Consider the following 19,138-nt stretch of genomic DNA (forward strand, 5'->3'; position numbering starts at 1 on the left):
ACTTACAGTTGTCTTACCAGTTATGGCCACATCTTAGCAGCATTTTGTTGTGTAGTCTTGGCATCCAAGCACCCTTTCTCCACCTGCTCTTTAGGCTTTGATGATTTTGCAACTGAGATGATTCCTCCACAAAGCTACTACGTGGTTAGCTTTTAAAATTAAATGTTTGAAATGGGTATGAGAATACTTTTTGAACTGATACTCATCGGCAAGGTCATTGAAATGTCGTCTTCTAGCACTCCTTTTAAAATACCCAAGTAGTTTGTTTTCTTGTTTCATCTTGTCTGAACTCTTGCTCCCTTCTTCCTCTGATGCTGCCATTTACATTGATTTAGTAGCTGCCACTTTAACTGGAAAAATGCTAATTGTTTTGGTAAATTAATATCAGTACAAACTAGTTTTTTGCCTTGTTCTATTGAATGAACCAAAGTGAAAAGAAGCAACATAATAGAAAACAGTTTGTCTTTTCTTGGCAGTTCTGTTACCTATGCTAATGCCACACAAACTCTGCAAGGCAGAATAGGACCCTTAAGTATCTGAAATTTGCAGCTTGGAGACTGAGCTATAGCGTGCATACCTCAGTGCTGAAGCCTGAGGTTGTTCTCCAAATTAGTGTTGCTTGCTGCTTTGGGGACTAGTTGGTTGCAAGAAGAACTTGACTGCATTGGTCTCTGTTCTGCCAGAAGTAACCGAGGGTGTGTGTGTTAGAGTGTGCTGGCTTTAACTAAGGAGGGAAAGAGGAGTGCCAGCTTGAATGGTGTGGGAGGAGAGAAGCATGCCAACTTGCATTTTGGAACGGGAGAAGAGAGGGAAGTAGGGAATATTATTGATTTTTTTGAATGGGATGAGGAGGAAGAATAGTGAAAACCTGACTTAGAAGTTGGCAAGTGGCAGGTTGAACTATGATGAGGAAAAGATTACCAAGTTGAATTGAAGGGTGCAGCAAAAGTGTTGAGAAATTAGGAAGGTTAGAGGACGAGAGTGTCTCTATGAAAGGGTGGGAGTTGAATGTGGTACATGTAGTGGTTTACTCCCATCATCTTGACTGGACTAATTATTCAGGGGGTATCACTGAGCAGTCCAATTGTTACGCTCTCTCAGTTGGAGTACTTGTTGTTGATGTGTCTTTGCAACATTAATTTTATATCATGGTGCTGCCTCCTCTCTGTTTCTGTCGTGAAAAATATATGCTGTTGGAAGGTTATAATAATAATGCGAAATCAAAGTTCAATTAATGCATGATACTATTGTTTTCTGTATATTTGGTGAAATTTGCACGTGCATTACTGTCCTAAAAATCTTTTATTTTCAGATGAACATCCACCTCCTGTAGATTCCTACTGTCTCAAAAATTTTGAGGATGCCAAAGAGTTTTTGGGTCGACAGTTATCCAAAGTCGATAAATACATTGAGGCTTTCCGAAACTCCTTTAAAGAGCTCAAAGTGAAAAGTCTACGGCATCATATAGTTAGTAACTGTATTTTGTGTTGCATTTTCTCTTGTGATATTGGTCTGGTTTATTTTGTAGTTGCACTATAAGGTTAACTTGAGAGATGAAAGTCACATTTATTTTTCTTTCTTGGCTTGGGGAGAACTGTGACTGCTGCCTTAGGAAGATCATAAAGTTCGTTTTGGAAAAATGTTGCATCGATGTACACGTAAAATGCCATTTGATTTTTCCATTTTCTGTGCAGACAGGAGTGATTTTTTTTTTTTTGTAGCACTTTCACTTTCTATCTTTTGGTATAAAACTTCCTTTTTATGATTTGTTTCCTGTTGCATTCTCTTGCTCTCATAGGTCCTTGCTCTCTCAGCCTCCTCTCCTCTTCAGCTTACTAAAGGTTTTGAAATGTAAATCATTTTGGAGAAAAAAAAATTCCAACTGTGCAGAAACTGCTAGAAGCCCAAGAAAAAGAGTCCCTTAATTTGGTTGACTGAAATATTGATCCAATGGGGGAAATTAGATGCACTGCACAACCTGCATTCAGCTAACAGAAATATCAATTCTTAAGCCCAGGTATTTGGGAAGGGACATTGGGGCCAATTCTGGGGCAGGAGGCACTTATTCAAAAGACACCTCAACAGGAGTGGGACTAATGTCCTCATGGGGAGGTTGAGGAGGGTTTAAACTAAATTGGCAGGGGGATGGGCACAAACATAGAGAAGTAGAAAAGTGGAATAAGGTGCATAAAAGTGAGAGTGTTGGATAGTACTAGAGAAGGAAGTGGTGCCATATTAGATTATAGACTAAGAAGGACTTCGAGAAATGCAAAGACAGGTTTACAATGCATATATGTAAAAACACAAAGTGTGATGGATAAGGTTGGTGAGGAATATGATGTAGTGGCCATAATGGAAATATGGCTTTAAAAGGGAGATGGTGTGGCAATACTGATTAGGGAAGACATTGTAGTGTTGGAAAGGGGGAGAAGATAGTGTTTGATTCTCATTACAGATAGGATCCATTTGGTTAGAATTGAGAAGCAAGAAAGGTATGATAACGTCATTAGGGGGTATTTGATGGGCCTCCAAATAGAAAGAAACAGAGGTACAAATATGCAGGGAAATCAGATGTGCAACAACTATAGAGTGGTGATATTAGGGGGCTTTAATTATCCAAATATCAATTTGGATAATGTTAGAATAAAGGGAAAGGAGGGGGAAGAATATCTGAAATGGTTCAGAAGAACTTCCTTGACCAATATATTCTCAGTTCAAGTAGAAAGGAGACATTCCTGGATCTGGTGTTGTGGAATGAGGTGGGCCAAGTGGACCGAGTGTCTCTGGGGGAACACTTGGGCAAGAGTGATCATCGTATCATAAGGTTTAGATTAGTAATAGAGAAGAGCAAGGCACAATCTAAAGTAGAACCTCTAAATTGGACGAGGCTAACTTCAATGTGATGCGATGGGATCTAGCCAGAGTAAAATGGAACCAAAGTCTGACAGGAAAATCTATAATGGATGATCTTTGAGGAGATGTTTCAGGTAGGTTAGGTACATTCCAGCAAGGGTGAAAGATAAAGGAACCAAAGACAGGGCTCAATGGATGACTAGAGAGTTAGAGAATATGATGAAACAAAAAAAAAAAGAGGGTGTGTGATGCACGTCGGGTGAATTCTTTAAGCAAGAACCAAGCCAAATACAGTAAGCTGAGAGGGGAAGTGATGAGGAAAGTAAGGCTGGCAAAGAGAATATGAGAAAAGAATGGCAGTTAACATAAAAAGGAACCCCAAAATCTTCTACCGATAGTAATAGGGTAGTAAGAGGTGGGGTAGGTTCTATTAGGGACAAATAGGGTGATGTATGCTTCGAGGCATTGGGCAAGGCTAGAATACTTAATGAGTACTTTGTATTGGTGTTTACTAAGGAAAAGGAGGCTGGCAAAATATTGGTAGAAGCGGAAATAATAGAGGTAATGGATGGGATGAAAATTGATAGGTAGGATGTACTGGAAAGGCTAGCTATGCTTAGAGTGAATAATTTGCCTCATCTGGATGGCTTGCATCGCAGGTTGCTAAGGGAAGTGGGGGTTGGAGATAGTGGAAGAGCTTGTCATAATCCTGCATATCCAGGGAAGATTGGAAGAGGTGCCAGATGATTGGAGAGTGGCAAATGTGACACCTTGATTCAAGAAATTTCTTAAACTGAGCAGCTGTTTATTACTATGAGTGGTGGGTAATGTTTTAGAAACAATAAGGAAAAAAAATCAACAGGCACCTGGAGAGGTTTGAGTTAATTAAGGAGAGCCAGCTTGGATTTATAAAAGACAGATCGTTCTTGACTAATCTAATGGAATTTTATGATGAGGTAACGAGAGGGTAGATGAAGGGAATGCCGTGGATGTTTTCTATATGGATTTTAAGAAAGCATTTGACAAAAGTACTACATAAAAGGTTGGTTAAAAAAATTGAGGCTCATCAAATAGGAGGATCGGTGTCAGCTTGGATGAAGAGTTGACTTAAGGACAGAAAACAGCAAGTCGTGGTAAATGGTTGTATTTCAGACTGGAGTATGGTGGACAGTAGTGTTTCCCAAGGATAAGTGCTAGGACCATTGCTTTTTGTAATATATATTGGATCTTGGAATACAGAATAGAATTTCAAAATTTGCCAGTGACACCAAACTTGGTGTGGCAGTGAGGATGATACCAATAGACTACACCAAGACATTGGCTAGCAGAATGGGCAGATGGAATTTAATACAGAGAAGTATAAGGTGATGCATTTTGGCAAAAGGGAAAGAAAGAGACAATATTGAAAGTTATGCTGAACCTTTATAAAGCTCTAGTTAGGCCACAGCTAGAGTATTGCATCCAGTTCTGGTCACCACACTTTGGGAAGGATGTGAGGGTCCTTGAGAGAGAGTGGAGGAGATTTACCAGAATGGTTCCACGGCGAAAGGAGTTTAGCTACAAGATTAGGTTGGAAAAGCTGGGGTTGCTCTCCTTAGAGCAGATGAGATTGAGGGGTGATGTGATCGAGGTGTACAAGGTTATTATAGGTTTAGATAAGTTAGGCAAAGAAAAGCTGTTCCCGTTATCTGATGGTGCAAGGACAAGGGGACACAGATTTAAGGTTTTTGAGCAAGAGTTGTAGGGACATGTGAGGAAGAACTTTTTTTATTGAGCAATTGGTAATGACCTAGAACTCGCTGCCTATGAGGGTGGTGGAAGCAGAGGTGATCAGTGCTTTCAAAAGAAAATTGGATGGGCACCTGCGGCAAATAAACTTGCAAGGCTATGGGACTGGAGCATGGGAATGGAACTGCCTGGATTGCTCTACAGAGCGCCTGCATGGACTTGATGGGCCAAATGGCCTCCTCCTGTGTCATAATAACTCTGGATTTATGATACCTTGAAATAAAAACTTTAAATAAGAGACAAATCCATGGAAAAATGCCAAGTGATTTTTTTTTGGGAGTATTTTGAGTGATTTGTCATGGTGGGGGTGGGGGGAAAGAAATAATGCAGCATTACATGATGGTGTAATAGTATCTCATGACGCATTATTGCTCAGATTAAAATGGGAAAGCTTATTGAAGTACCAACTACAGGTATGATAGGGAATGATGATAACTAACAGTGGTTGACACTTGAATATAAAAGCAAAATAGGGCAAATGCTGGAAATACAAAGTAAAAAAAATAGCAATGCTGGAAATATTCAGGTAGGCAGCATTTTTTAGAGAGAAACAGAGTTAACATTTCAGATCAATGACCTTTTGTCAGAACTGGAGAAACTTAGAGGTGGAACAGGGTTTAAGCAGGTATAAAGGGTAGGAGAAGAACAAAAGGGAAATTCTGTGATGGGGTGGAAGGCAGGAGCGATTAAATGACCAAAGGGATGATGGTGCAAGGCTGAAGGAGATGGTAAGGGAACAAGTGAAAAAACAAAAGATTGCTCCAGAAGATGTGTAAATGGGATCACTGAATCATCACCGACATTTGCCATCCAAAAAAAATGGGAGCAGAGATTATGAACTTGTGAAAAATGAGTCCAGAAGGCTGTAAATTACCTAATGGTAAAATGAGGTGCTGTTCCTCAAGCTTGTGTTGAGCCTCATTGGAACAGCATAGGAAGCTGAGGACAGAGAGGTCATAGTGGGAGTGAGGCAGGCAATTGAAATGGTAGGTGCTTGGAAATTCAAGGTCATGCTTGTGAACTGAAGAGATGTTAAGCAGAGCAGTCAACCAAATCTATGCTTGGCCTCCCCAGCATAAAAGATACTGCCTAGTGAGCAGCAAATGCAGTATACTAAATTGAAAAAAGTACAAGTTTCACCAGAAAGGAGTGTTTAGGTCCATGTACGATCGGAAGGGAGGAGATAAAAGGGCAGATGTTGCATCTCCTCCGTTTGTATGGGAAGCTTTTGAACATAACATAAGAACATAAAAAAAATAGGAGCAGGAGTAGGCCATTCAGCCCCTCAAGCCTGCCCCGCCATTCAGTAAGATCATGACTGATCTGCCCTAGATCGCAACTCCTCTTTCGTGCCAGCTCCTCATAGCCCTCAACTCCCCGATATTTCAAAAATATATCTACCTCCTCTTTAAATACTTTCAGTGATCTAACCTCCACAACGCTCTGGGGTAGAGAATTCCAGACATTCACTGCCCTCTGAGAGAAGAATTTCCTTCGCATCTCAGTTTTAAATGAGTGTACCCTTATTCTGTAACTATGTCGCCTAGTTCGAGATTCTCCCACTAGTGGAAACATCTTCTCAACATCCACCCTGTCAAGCCCCCTCAGAATCTTGTACGTTTCAATAAGATCACCCCTCATTCTTCTAAACTCTAATGAATAAAGTCCTAACCTGTTTAACTGTTCTTGATAAGTCAACCCCTTCATCCCAGGAATCAGCCTAGTGAATCTCTTTTGAACTGCCTCCAATGCCAGTATATCCTTTCTTAAATATGGGGACCAAAACTGTACACAGTACTCCAGTTGCGGCCTCACCAACACCCTGTACAGTTGTAACAAGACTTCCCTATTTTTAAACTCCAACCCCCTAGCAATAAAGGTCAAAATTCCATTTGCCTTCTTAATTACTTGCTGCATCTGCATGCTAACATTTTGTGTTTCATGCACAAGAACACCCAGATCCCTCTGTGCTGCACTTTTTTGGAGTGTCTCTCCATTTAAATAATAGTCTGCCTTTTGATTCTTCCTACCAGAGTGCTTGACCTCACACTTTCCTACATTGAACTCCATCTGCCAAGTTTTTGCCCACTCACTCAACCTGTCTATATCCCCTTGCAGATTCCTTATGTCCTCATCACAACATGCCCTCCCACCTATTTTTGTATCATCAGCAAATTTGGGTATATTACACTCTGCCCCCTCCTTCACGTCATTAATATAGATAGTAAATAATTGAGGGCCTAGGACTGATCCTTGTGGCGCCCAACTAGTTATGTCTTTCCAACCTGAAAAAGACCCATTGATCCCGACTCTGTGTCTTCTGTGAGCTAATCAATCCTCAATCCAAGCTAATAAATTACCCCCAATACCATGAGCTTCTATCTTGTGCAGTAATCTTTATGTGGCACCTTATCGAATGCCTTCTGGAAATCCAAATACATGACATCTACCAGTTCCCCTTTATCAACTCTGCTTGTTATATCCTCAAAGAGCTATAACAAATTTGTCAAACATGATTTCCCTTTCACAAAACCATGTTGACTCTGTTTGATTGCGTTAAGCTTTTCTGAATGTCCTCTATTTCTTCCTTAATAATGGACTCGAGCATTTTCTCAATGACCGATGTTAGGCTGACTAGCCTATAGTTTCTTGCCTTTCGTCTCCCTTGTCACATTAGCGGTTTTCCAAACTGCTGGGACCCTCTCGGAATCCAGTGAGTTCTGGAATATTTCGACCAATGCCTCCACTATCTTTGCAGCCACTTCCTTTAAAACCCTATGGATGCAGGCCATCAGGACCTGACGACTTGTCTGCCTTTTAGTCCCATCAGTTTGTCAAATACTTTGTACATCGTGATAGAGAACTTTACAAGATCTTTCCTCCCATTAGCTCCTTGCTTATCTGATTATCTGTGGGATGTTTGTAGCGTCCTCCACTGTGAAGACCGATGCAAACTATTGGTTTAAATTATCTGCCATTTTCCTGTTTCCCATTATCAGTTCTCTGGTCGCATCCTCCGAGGGTCCCACGCTCACTTTACCTACTCTCTTTTTTTTATATACCCGTAGAAGCTCTTGCTGTTTTGTTTTTATATTTCTTGCCAATTTACTTTCATAATCAATTTTCTCCCTCTTTATTAGCTTTATAGTCATCCGCTGCGAGTTACTTAAAAAAAAAAATTCCCAATCCTCTGGCCTACCGCTACTGCTTAGGTGATTTGAGGGAGCTGTTGCAGAGGTAGGGGTCCCTTCTGACTTCTGGGAAGGGAGGATGTATTTGGCATTGCACTGGGCGTAGCGGAAATGGCAGAGGATGATTCATTAAAAGTGGAGGCTGGTGGGGTGGAAGACACCAACATCCCTTTTTTGTTATTTAATCTCTTGCCTTCCATCCTATTTCAGACCTTCCCTTTTGTTCTCCTACTCTCACCCCTCCACCTTCCCCTATGTCTGTACTGTTAAAACCTGTTACATCTCTCTTTTTCCAGAAGGTCATCAACCTGAAATATTAACTCTTTCTCCCTCCACAGATTCTGCCTGATCTGCTGAATCTTTCTAGCAGTTTCTGTTTTTATTTTAGTTGACGTTCTAATATTGAATACCTCCTAGATGTTTCCTCAAAAACTGAAACATGCAATCCATGTACAAATTTTAATAGATGAATTATTTCAGATATGGTGCACATTATGTTCATAGTTAGAATTAGAATTAGAACATTACAGCGCAGTACAGGCCCTTCGGCCCTCGATGTTGCGCCGACCATCTGACCTACACTATTCCATTTTCATCCATATGTCTATCCAATGACCACTTAAATGCCCTTAAAGTTGGCGAGTCTACGTTGCATTATATTAAAATATTCTTTTTTATCTGCTATATATTTTAGTATGCCATTTTATACATTCATATTAACATATTTAACTTGTATATTTTCTTAAACCTCCAGTAGCATTTAAAAGTCTAATATACAATTATATCTGCATTTTCAATTATTTATAGCAATTGCAGTACCATTTCTATCTAGCACCACAATAATACATTCTCCATTATAATCTTCCTGCTATTAATATATCTGACTTTCCAGAAGCAATGACACAAAAGATTTGTTGGTTTAGTGTCTTGCATATAACACATACTGTACACATTCGCGTTACAACTATTAAATGTTGACATATGAAGCTGTAACAATCATGAAGTGTTTACGTTTAACTTTCATGATTGATTCAAAGCAAAAGAGCAACAAATCAGAATGGAAGAGGTGAAGAATATGCAAATTAAAAGCAAGATACAAGCCTAGAGTTGGATGACATTTTTGTCCAGGCTGTGACTGTTGGATTCTGCAGGCTGAGCATGTACAGTCTGTACCATTTCCCAGGATGCATCAGTGACACATAGCCAACCCAACTCGAAGTGTTTCTGTCTGCCTCTTTAATGGGATCTTTTCCTTAAGTTTTTCTTCAAATAATTCAAGACAACTTAAGAGTATTTTTAAAACAGGATTTTGTATCTTGATTTAATGCTTGTTTCTGTGTGACAGGCAGAGAGAAAACAGGTCCACTAAATTTGACACGACTGATGACAAACAGTTGTAGCTTGTGTTTATTTGCATTATAATTTTTTGGTGGAAAAGTCCAATTTTGTCTATCCTTAATAGTTTTCATTAGAGTTGTCGAAAACCTACTCAAAAGTTTTAATAAAATCTATTCTTTTAAACAAGCTGAGAGACTGATCCTGATGGAGGCAGGGTGACAGTATCTTTCCTCATACAATTTGCCAACTTTTTATATTTAGAAAATTTAAGCATTCTAATTTGTGGCAGCTAGGCAGAGATATGGGAAATGAGTCATACATAGAGATGTTTAGGGTCTAATCGTGCACCAATATCTTGGAGACTTACAAAGTAGTGCTACCAAAGAGCTGAACTCAAGAGGTGAGTTGAGAGTGACTGCCCTTGACATCAAGGCAGCAGTTGACCGAGTATGGCATCAAGGAGCCCTAGCAAAGCAAGTCAATGGGAATTGGGGGAAAACTCTGGTGGTTGGAGTCATACCTAATGCAAAGGAAGATAGTAGTGGTTGTTGGAGGTCAATCACCTGAGCTCCAGGACATCACTGCAGGAGTTCCTCAGGGTAGTGTCCTAGGCCCAGCCATCTGCAGCTGCTTCATCAATGACCTTCCTTCAATCATCAGGTCAGAAGTAGGGATGTTCGCTGATTGAACAATGTTCAGCACCATTTGTTACTCCTCAGTTACTGAAGCAGTCCGTGTAGAAATTCAGCAAGACCTGGACAATATCCAGCTTGGGATGATACATGGCAAATAACATACGCACCACACAAATGCTAGGCAATGACCATCTCCAACAAGAGAGAATCTAACCATCTTCCCTTGACATTCAATGGCATTATCATCGCTGAATCCCTCACTATCAACATCCTGGGTGTTACCGTTGACCAGAAACTGAACTGGGGTAGCCATATAAATACCATGGCTACAAGAGCAGATCAGAGGCTAGGAATCCTGTGGCGGGTAACTCACCTCCTGACTCCCCAAAACCTGTCCACCATCTACAAGGCACAAGTCAAGAATGTGATGGAATACTCTCCACTTGCCTGGATGGGTGCAGCTCCAACAACACTCAAGAAGCTCGACACCATCCAGGACAAAGCAGCCCGCTTGGTTGACACCCCATCCACAAACATTCACTCCCTGTACCACTGACGCACAGTGGCAGCAGTGTTTACCATCTACAAGATGCACTGCAGCAACGCACCAAGGCTCCTTAGCCAGCACCTTCCAAACCCGTGACCTCTACCACCTAGAAGGACAAGGGAAGCAACTGGTTGGGAACACCACCATCTGCAAGTTCCCCTCCAAGCCACACACCACCCTGACTTGGAACTATATCGCCGTTCTTTCACTGTCGCTGTGTCAAAATCCTGGAACCCCCTTCCTTAGCACTGTGGGTGTCCCTGCCCCTCATGGACTGGAGCGGTTCAAGAAGGCAGCTGACCATCACCTTCTCGAGGGCAATTAGAGATGGGCAACAAATGCTGGCCTACCCAGTGACGCCCACATCCCATGAATGAATAAAAAAAATGTCACCTGCTCACCCCTACCCTTTCCACTCAATGTTGTTGGCCTGTGCTCTCTGCCTGTGCTTTTTTTTTACCCTTTGTATCCTGTAATCCTCTCTGGGGGCTTGACCGTTCTTTTCAAAATTGATAGCAATTTTCTACCCTGTGGCTGAATACCACACAAGTAATGGATATCTATCAAACTGTAATATAATTGAGGAGTTCAGATGACTTGCACTATGGAATCAAAGTTCAAGTATGCCATCCAAATCTAAGATTAGTTTACACCCTTCAGCCAGTCCATTCTGTTATTACTTATAATGTTATATATAGTTTGTTTTTTTTGTCTTATTTTTCATCATATTGCTTGAAGCTGTCGGCTGAATTTAACGTTTGCCTTTTTCACTTTTTAAAGTATTTACGTATTGGTGAATTAAATATCTCCTTGAGATTAATGATGATACAAGGATAGATTTTAACATTGTTGAATTTGTTTGTGATCTCAATATTTGCAAAAGTGTTTTTTTTTATATAAAAATAATACAACCAAGGTTTTGGTGTAAATAATCTGTAGTTCATTGCAAGGAAATTGAACGCAGTAATTTGATTGGTGTTTGAAAATGCAGCATTGTTACTTGCCTGAATGCTGTACAAAACATTGGGGATAACCTCCAAGATGCTTAATGATATAAATCAACAGGGCTGCAGCTAGCCTTTCTCCCTTCAGCACATGAGTGACAATGGAAAGTTTTCTGCTGATGCTTGAGCTATGGCAACAACTTTTGGAAACTGAAAATTAACATAAAAGCAATTTTGTGCCTCAGATAGAAGTTGAAAGATGTGCTGAACAGTATAGGCACAGAGTAATATTACTTGTGCATTGAGTAGCAGTCCAATTTGGTGAATTGGACTGAACAACCTGCATGTGTTCAATTCCCCAGTGCACTGTTACTTAAAACTGTTAACTTTACAGTCTAGGTCCATTTGATGCTGACATAACTTTTGTAATAGATTTATTTTTTAAAAACAGGATGAAGTAAATGCACTCTATACAAAATGCCTTCAGTACCTTCTGAGAGACTCGCGATTGGTAAGTTATTCTGTCTCATCACTGTAAAGTTGTATTGGGAAGGTTAAAAAATGCGCATGTGATTTAAACTGCTCATTGGTAGCTAACAATGGGTGTCTTACATTTAGAAAATATTGATCAAGCAGGAGGTGCAAATGGCATTGCTGAAACAAGCTGTTGAAGTAAGTAAACAAGTTCTATTTCATCTTTTAGAAACTATTTTCATAATTTAGTAATATTTAGTAGAATGCTGAGACTGTTATTTGTGTTTATAATTAACCCTGTAGATGTATGTACTTCATGGTATTCATGATCAGATCTTCAAGAGTGTGGGAACTATAGAGGCTAGCCAGGTAGGACCTACTCCGTTTGTCTATCTTTTTGATGCTATTGCAGTTTTATTTGTAGCCTAACTTTGATGAAGCTGATATCTTACATAAAAATTCTGATCTCTCATAATTGTTAAAATTTCATTGCTTTCAATAAAATGTTTAAGACAAAAGTGCATTATAATTTTAAACTCTATCCGGCAATTTTAAAAAATAAGTGTTAGCATTCTTAACACTGGAATACAGTTTCTGCAATCGCTCCTAACTGGTTTGTGCTGTGTGGTTGTTTGAAGGATGCTGCTTTTAACAAAACTACCCGAGGTTTGCAAGACCTTCAACTAAAAGATTTGGGGATCAAGTCACAGTTCAGGTGAGATTATTACTGCTAAAACTGTCTATCCATCCCCCACCCCCCACATTTCCCTCAATTTACACTATCCTGTGTAAACAGATTCAGCCAAGTATCAGATATTTCTGTTTGATATTCACTCTGTCCCATAAATGCTGTCATTGAATGGTCATTGTTAAATTTCAAGATATTTGCATAGCATCAGGAAATTGTGAAATTAGTTGACTGAAAATGTTCTGATGAACATGTCGATGTTTTTTTTTATATATTCGTTTGTGGGATGTGGGTGTCACTGACATTTATTGCTCTTGAGAAGGTGGTGGTGTGCTGCCTCCTTTCACTGCTGCAGTCCATGTGGTGTAGGTGCACCCACAATGCTGTTGGCTGGAGAGCTCCAGGGTTTTGACCCAGCAACAATGAAAGAATAACAATATATTTCTAAGTCAGGATGTAAGGGAACTTGCAGATGATATTCCCATGCATCTACTGCCCTTGTTCTTGTAGGTGGTGGAGGTCGCGCATTTGGAAGATGCTGGTGAAGGATCCTTGGCGAATTGCTGCAGAGCATCTTGTATCTAGTACACACAGCAGCCACACGGCACTGATGGTAAAAGGGGTGAATGCTTAAGGTGGTGGATTGGACACCAACCAAGGAGGCTGCTTTGTCTTGGATGGTGTTGAGCTGCACTCATCCCCACATTTGGAGAGTACCCCTGACTTGTGCCATATAGATGATGGAAAGGCTAGGCAGAATACTTGCAACTCGTCTAGTTAAGTTTCTGGTTAGTGGTGATCCCAGGTTATTGATGGTGCATTCAGCTGTTGAATGTCAAGGGCAGGTAGTTGGTCTTCCTCTTGTTCGAAATGGCCATTACCTGACACTTAAGTGGCCTGAACATTACCTGCCACTTATCAGCCCAAACCTGAATGTTGACCTGGTCTTGCTGCATGCGGGCGTCAACTGCTTCAGTACCTGAGGAGTTGTCAATGGTACTGAACACTGCAACATCAGTGAACATTCCGACTTCTGACCTTATGTTGGAGGGAAGGTCCTTGATGAAACAGCTGAAGATGGTTGTGCCTTGGACACTACCCTGAAGAACTCCTGCAGTGATGACCTGGGACTGAGATGATTGGCCTCCAACAACCACAACCATCTTCCTTTGTGGTAGGTCTGACTCCAACCAACGGAGAGTACCCCCAACCCCCTCGATTCTCACTGACTTTAATTTTACTGGGGTTGCTTGATGCCACACTCTGTCAAATGTTGCCTTGTCAAGAGCAGTTACACTCACTTGGCCTCTAGAATTCATTTCTTCTGTCAATGTTTGGACCAAGGCTGTAATGAGCTTGGAGTTAAGTGGTCCTGGCAGAACCCAAATTGAGCATCGGTGGGCAGCTTATTGGTGAGTAAGTGCCACACCTTCCATCACCTTGCTGACTATTGAGGGATGATGATTGGACAGTAATTGGTTGGATTGGTTTTGTCCTGCTTTTTGTGGACAGGACCTGCCTGGATAATTTTCCATGTAGTCAGGTCGATACCTGTGTTGTATGTGTACTGGAACAGCTTGGCCAGGAGTGGGGCTAGTTCTGGAGCACAAGTCTTCAACACTACAGTTAGGTTGTTATTGCGGGCCATAACCTTTGTTGTATCCAGTGCGCTAAACCTTTCTTTGATATCACGTGGAGTGAATCGAATTGGTTGAAGACTGGCATCTCTGTTGCCGGGATGGATCATTCACTTGGCACCTCTGGCTGAAGATGGTTGCAAACACTTCAGCCTTTTGCATTCGCATTTAGGGCTTCACCATCATTGAGGATGGGTTATTCACGGAGCTTCCTCTTCCCATCGTTTGTTTAATTGTCCACTGCCATTCACCACAGGATGTGGCAGAACTTTAGAGCTTTGATCTGATTCATTGATTGTGGGATCAGCTCAGCTCTGTCTATAGCATGCCGCTTCTGCTGTTCAGCATGCATGTAATCCAGTGTTGTAGCTTTCCACCTGATTTTTAGGTACGCTTGGTGCTTCTTCTGGCTTGCTGTCCTACACTCATTGAACCATTGGCGGTCTGGCTTGAAGGTAATGGTAAAGTGAGGGATATACCGGCCCGTGACATTACAAATTGTGGTGGAATATAATTTTGCTGTTGCTGATGACACTCAGCACCTCGTGGATGCCCACTTTTGAGCAGCTGGATCTATTCGGACTCCCATTTTAGCATGGTGGTAGAACTGGACAACATGATTGAGGGTGTTTTCAGTGTGAAGATGGGATTTTGCCTCTACAAGGATTGTATAGTGATCACGTCTACCAATATTATCATGGATAGATGTATCTGCAGCAGTTAGGTTGGTGAGGATGAGGTTAAGTTGGCTTTTCCCTCGTGTTAGTGATCCTACCGAGCCATTCTTGGTGTTGGACATTGAAGTCGCCAGCCCCACCCCCACCACCCAGAGTACATTCTGTGTCCTTCCTACCCACTGTGCGTTTTCCAACTGGTGATTGCTATGGAGTAGTACTGATCCATCAGCTGATTGCGGGCGGTAGGTGGTGATCAGCAGATGGTTTCCTTGCTCATGTTTGACCTGATGCCATGAGACTTCATGGGATCTGGAGTCAATGTTGAAGACTCCCAGGGTCACTCTCTGCCAGTTGTGTACCACTGTACTTCACCTGTGGTGGGTCTGTCTTGTCAGTGGGACAGGACATACGCTGGGATGGTGATGGAGGAGTCTGGGACATTGTCTGAAGTGTATGATTCTGTGAGTATGACTATGTCAGGCTGTTGCATGACTCATCTGTGGGATAGCTCTCCTAGTTTTGGCACAAATTCCCAGATGTTAGTGAGAAGGACTCTGCTGGGTTGACCGGGCTGGGTGCACCTTTGTCGTATCTGGTGCCTAGGTAAATGCCAGGTGGTGCTCTGTCCAGTTTTCTTTTCTTAGACTTTATTGTAATGGTTTGATACAACTAGGTGGCTTCCTAGGCCATTTCAGAGGACATTTTAGAGTCTGGAGTCGCATGTAGGCCAGACTGGGTAAAGGCAGCAGATTTCCTTCTCTAAAGGGCATTGGTAAACCAGATGGGTTTTTACGACAGTCTAGTATTTTCATGGTCACCAGTATGGATACTTTTTTTTTAAATTCCAGATTTATTTTATTTACTGAATTTAAGTTCCCCATCTGCCATAGTGGGATTTTGAATTTAATTTCTGGAACAACGATCCAGAGACACAGTCTCTGGACTATTTGTTGAGAAAATGGATCTTTGTTGGATTTATCCAACTCTTTCCATGATCCTTCATTCTTTCTTGTATTCACTTTTGAGAATCTACAAAAAGTGTTTGTGAAACATTAATAACTCTAAAGATGAATGGGGTATCAGAGAAGGTGTAACAGGCATTAAAATTGTGAAGTGTTGCCAAATGCTACCCAATTGGGACATACTGCAGTTTGAAAGAAGTAGTAGCTTTTCGGTAGGGGGCGAATGGAAATGCATTATCTGTGATCTCTGCTAGTCGAAGAGTAACTGTTCGCAGATTAACTCTAGCGTTTGAAATGGTGTTATACAATGTTAACTTATTAGTAATGTGTACATACAACATTCCACTGTCCACCATTTTAGCAATAGTTCAAAATGATGCATTAATTTTAAGAACAATGTGATTTCAGTGGAAAGGGGTATGTTCATCACCTCTAGATAACATGTTTCTCATTCAACTATAGTGTTGAAATTCAAAACAGTCTTTCAATGAAATTAGTTTTGCATAAAAATGCTGGTAGCCTTTACTTGCATTAAATATTAAACATTTTTGATGTACTAACATTTTTGAACTTGCAGGAGCCTGCTTGATAATGGTACATTCACCTGGTAAGTGGGTACGGTGCATGTATTAAATGCGAACCAAAACTGAAGTTTCGTATTTTTAAAAGTACTGTTGTCATTGACAGCAATGTTATTCCTCTGTATTTTCGACCCAATAAAATATTGTAATTGTTTCTTTATATTATTTACACTACACTATGTTCTAAGTTGATTGTTTTAATATTTCAGTATTAATATACCTCGTGCGAAGCGGGAATTGAGTCAGCTGAACCGGTGTACTAGCCCGCAGCTTAAACTGATCTGCTTACGAAATGTGGTACATGCGATCATGCAGTCCCCAAGCCAACGAGGTCAGTACTTTTAGGAATGGTTGGAAAAGGGGAAACAGTGTTCATGATTTGCTTTTATCGTTTTATTTTTCTTCTGCGTGTTTGGATAATCTACTACAGCTATAAAAATACAAAGTTACATGCGCTTCATGGATAAGATATAAATCCTAAGGATCCCAAAATAGAGGCCCTGAATTTCCTGCAACAACAATATTTGCGATGAACGCCATTATTTAGACCATTGGGTGCCCTCATCCTCTAGTAGCAAATTTATGCCTCAATTTGTTGGAACCTGATTTAGAATATGCTACAGTGAATCAGAAGTGGCACAGTCAATGAATTGTATCTGCAGGGAGATGGCGATCAGGGATCCCCACCACGTACTCTTTTGGTGTCAGGGGTCTGTACCTATTTTGGAGAATAGAGGGTCATCTGCATTAATATAAGAAGCTGCCACCCTTGGATCCGAATAATGCATCTATGTGATTAGTTTGGATTTGTTCTATCCCAATTGGAAAGTGAGAACCAAGATCCACAGTGAATCAGCAACATAGTACGTAGTGGGGTACTATCCAAGCTAAATGTCTCACTGCATTATATATCTGTTTTTCTGTACTTATAATGTGATTGCTTTTAAAGTGACATTTCATGGAACTTATTCTACTTGTGCTCCATATCGATGTAAATAACAGACAAATACACATTTATATTTACACAGGTTCTGGATGGTTCATTTTTAGGTGTAAGCAGTAGGCTGTCCAGCCTAATTTGATGCTTTATATGCTATTGTATATTTGATTAGAATTTAATAAAATTATACATCTATCAAAAGTAATGAGATAAACTGCAGATTTAATACAGCTATCCTATATAGATAAAGTGGCATACATACAAATAGGTCCTTAGTTTGGTGCTGTAATCTGAGCAATCCAATATCAGAACTTATGCCCATTCAGACAATGCACCTGCATTAATACATGCATTATCATTGGTTGTGGGTTAAAAGCAGGGAATAAATAGAGTCGGAAACCAGAGACCGAGCAAGAGAGAGAAAGGAGCTCGGCGGGAGTGGAGGTTTAAAAAGCACGCCAAAAGCCCAGAATTGGAGACCGGACAGAGAGAGCGAGAGAGAGAGGAGCATGGCTGAAGCGGAGCAGGGAAAAATCGAAAAGTGACATCAGAGTGATGTCATAATCAACAGAGAGAGCAGGGAAACAGGGGGCCGCTGGGGTGAGTATACAGGTAAGCATTTAAATCAAACATAGCATCAAATATCACAGGCAAGCAGGTAGCTGATTGGTTTGGGAAGAAGCTACTTGTTTAGTGAGTGTCTGGTAAGTGATTAAGGTCCATTCTAATCCTAACGTTTAAAATAGTAAAGGAACTAGTGGTAAGCTTAATAAAAATACATAAAAAATAAATAATTGAATAAAATAATTAAGCAGTTAACGAAAACATATTAAGGATGGCAGGACAGGTGATGTGTCACGGCTGCAGCATGTGGGAGCTCCTGGATGCCAGTGTGATCTAGGGCAAACACGTCTGCAGTAAGTGTTTGCAGCTCGAAGAGCTTCAGCTCAGAGTCGTTGAACTGGAGTCCGAGCTGCAGACGCTGCGACACATCAGGGAGGGGGAAAGTTACCTGGACGTTTTGTACCAGGAGGCGGTCACACCCTTAGGATAGGGTCCTCTGATTTGGTCAGTGGTCAGGGACAGGAGAGTGTGGCTGCAGCTGAGGCAGGTAAAGGGATCCAGAGGTTTGAGGTTCTTTCAGCTTGTTTGAATGAGAGTGAGGGCTATAGGGTAGATGAGCAACCTGAGCATGGCACCATTGTACAGGAAGCCATTCAAGTGGAGGAAGAAAAATGGAATGTAGTGATAGTAGGGGGACTGTATAGTTAGGGGGATTGACATTGTTCTCTGCAGCAAAGAGCGAGAGTCCAGACGGCTATGTTGCCTGCCCGGTGCCTAGGTTCAGGACATCTGCGCAGGGCTGGAGAGAAACTTACAGTGGGAGGGGGAGGATCTTGTCGTTGTGGTCCATGTAGGTACCAACGACATAGGCAGGACAAGGAAAGAGGTTCTGCATAGTCAGTATGAGGAACTAGGCATCAAATTAAGAAGCAGAACCTCAAAGGTAATAATCTATCTGGATTATTACCTCAGCCACGTGCAAATTGGCGTTGGGCAAATAAGGTTAGAGAAATGAATGTGTGGCTCAAAGACTGGTGTGGTAGAAGTGAGTTCTGGTTTGTGGGGCACTGGCACCAGTACTGGGGAAAATGGTGGCTGTACCATTGGGACGGTCTACACCTGAAACGTGCTGGGGCCGGTGTTCTAGCAAGCCACATATCTAGGGAAGTAGAGAGGGTTTTAAACTGAATAGTGGGGGCAAGGCATCAAATTTAGGAAGAAATGGTAAATCAAGGAGTAGAGACAAGGCAACAGAGAAAGATATTAATGTGGGAAATGATAAACAGACTGTGACAGGAAGGGACAGAGCATCCAAATCT

The 19,138-nt window shown here is 41.2% G+C and overlaps 1 protein-coding gene across 1 annotated transcript in view; it reads left to right on the plus strand.

The window, feature by feature from the left end:
* The window catches only part of ankrd27 (ankyrin repeat domain 27 (VPS9 domain)), a 113,624-nt gene that overhangs the window by 15,286 nt on the left and 79,200 nt on the right, over window positions 1–19,138 (plus strand). Inside the window, 6 exon segments of the mRNA XM_068049317.1 lie at window positions 1,313–1,467; window positions 11,748–11,807; window positions 11,915–11,968; window positions 12,074–12,139; window positions 12,409–12,485; window positions 16,525–16,646. Of these exon segments, the coding sequence (XP_067905418.1) occupies window positions 1,313–1,467; window positions 11,748–11,807; window positions 11,915–11,968; window positions 12,074–12,139; window positions 12,409–12,485; window positions 16,525–16,646 (534 nt within the window).

The sequence above is a fragment of the Heterodontus francisci genome, chromosome 17 (genome assembly GCF_036365525.1).
Source record: "Heterodontus francisci isolate sHetFra1 chromosome 17, sHetFra1.hap1, whole genome shotgun sequence".
NCBI classification, from domain to species: Eukaryota; Metazoa; Chordata; class Chondrichthyes; order Heterodontiformes; family Heterodontidae; genus Heterodontus; species Heterodontus francisci.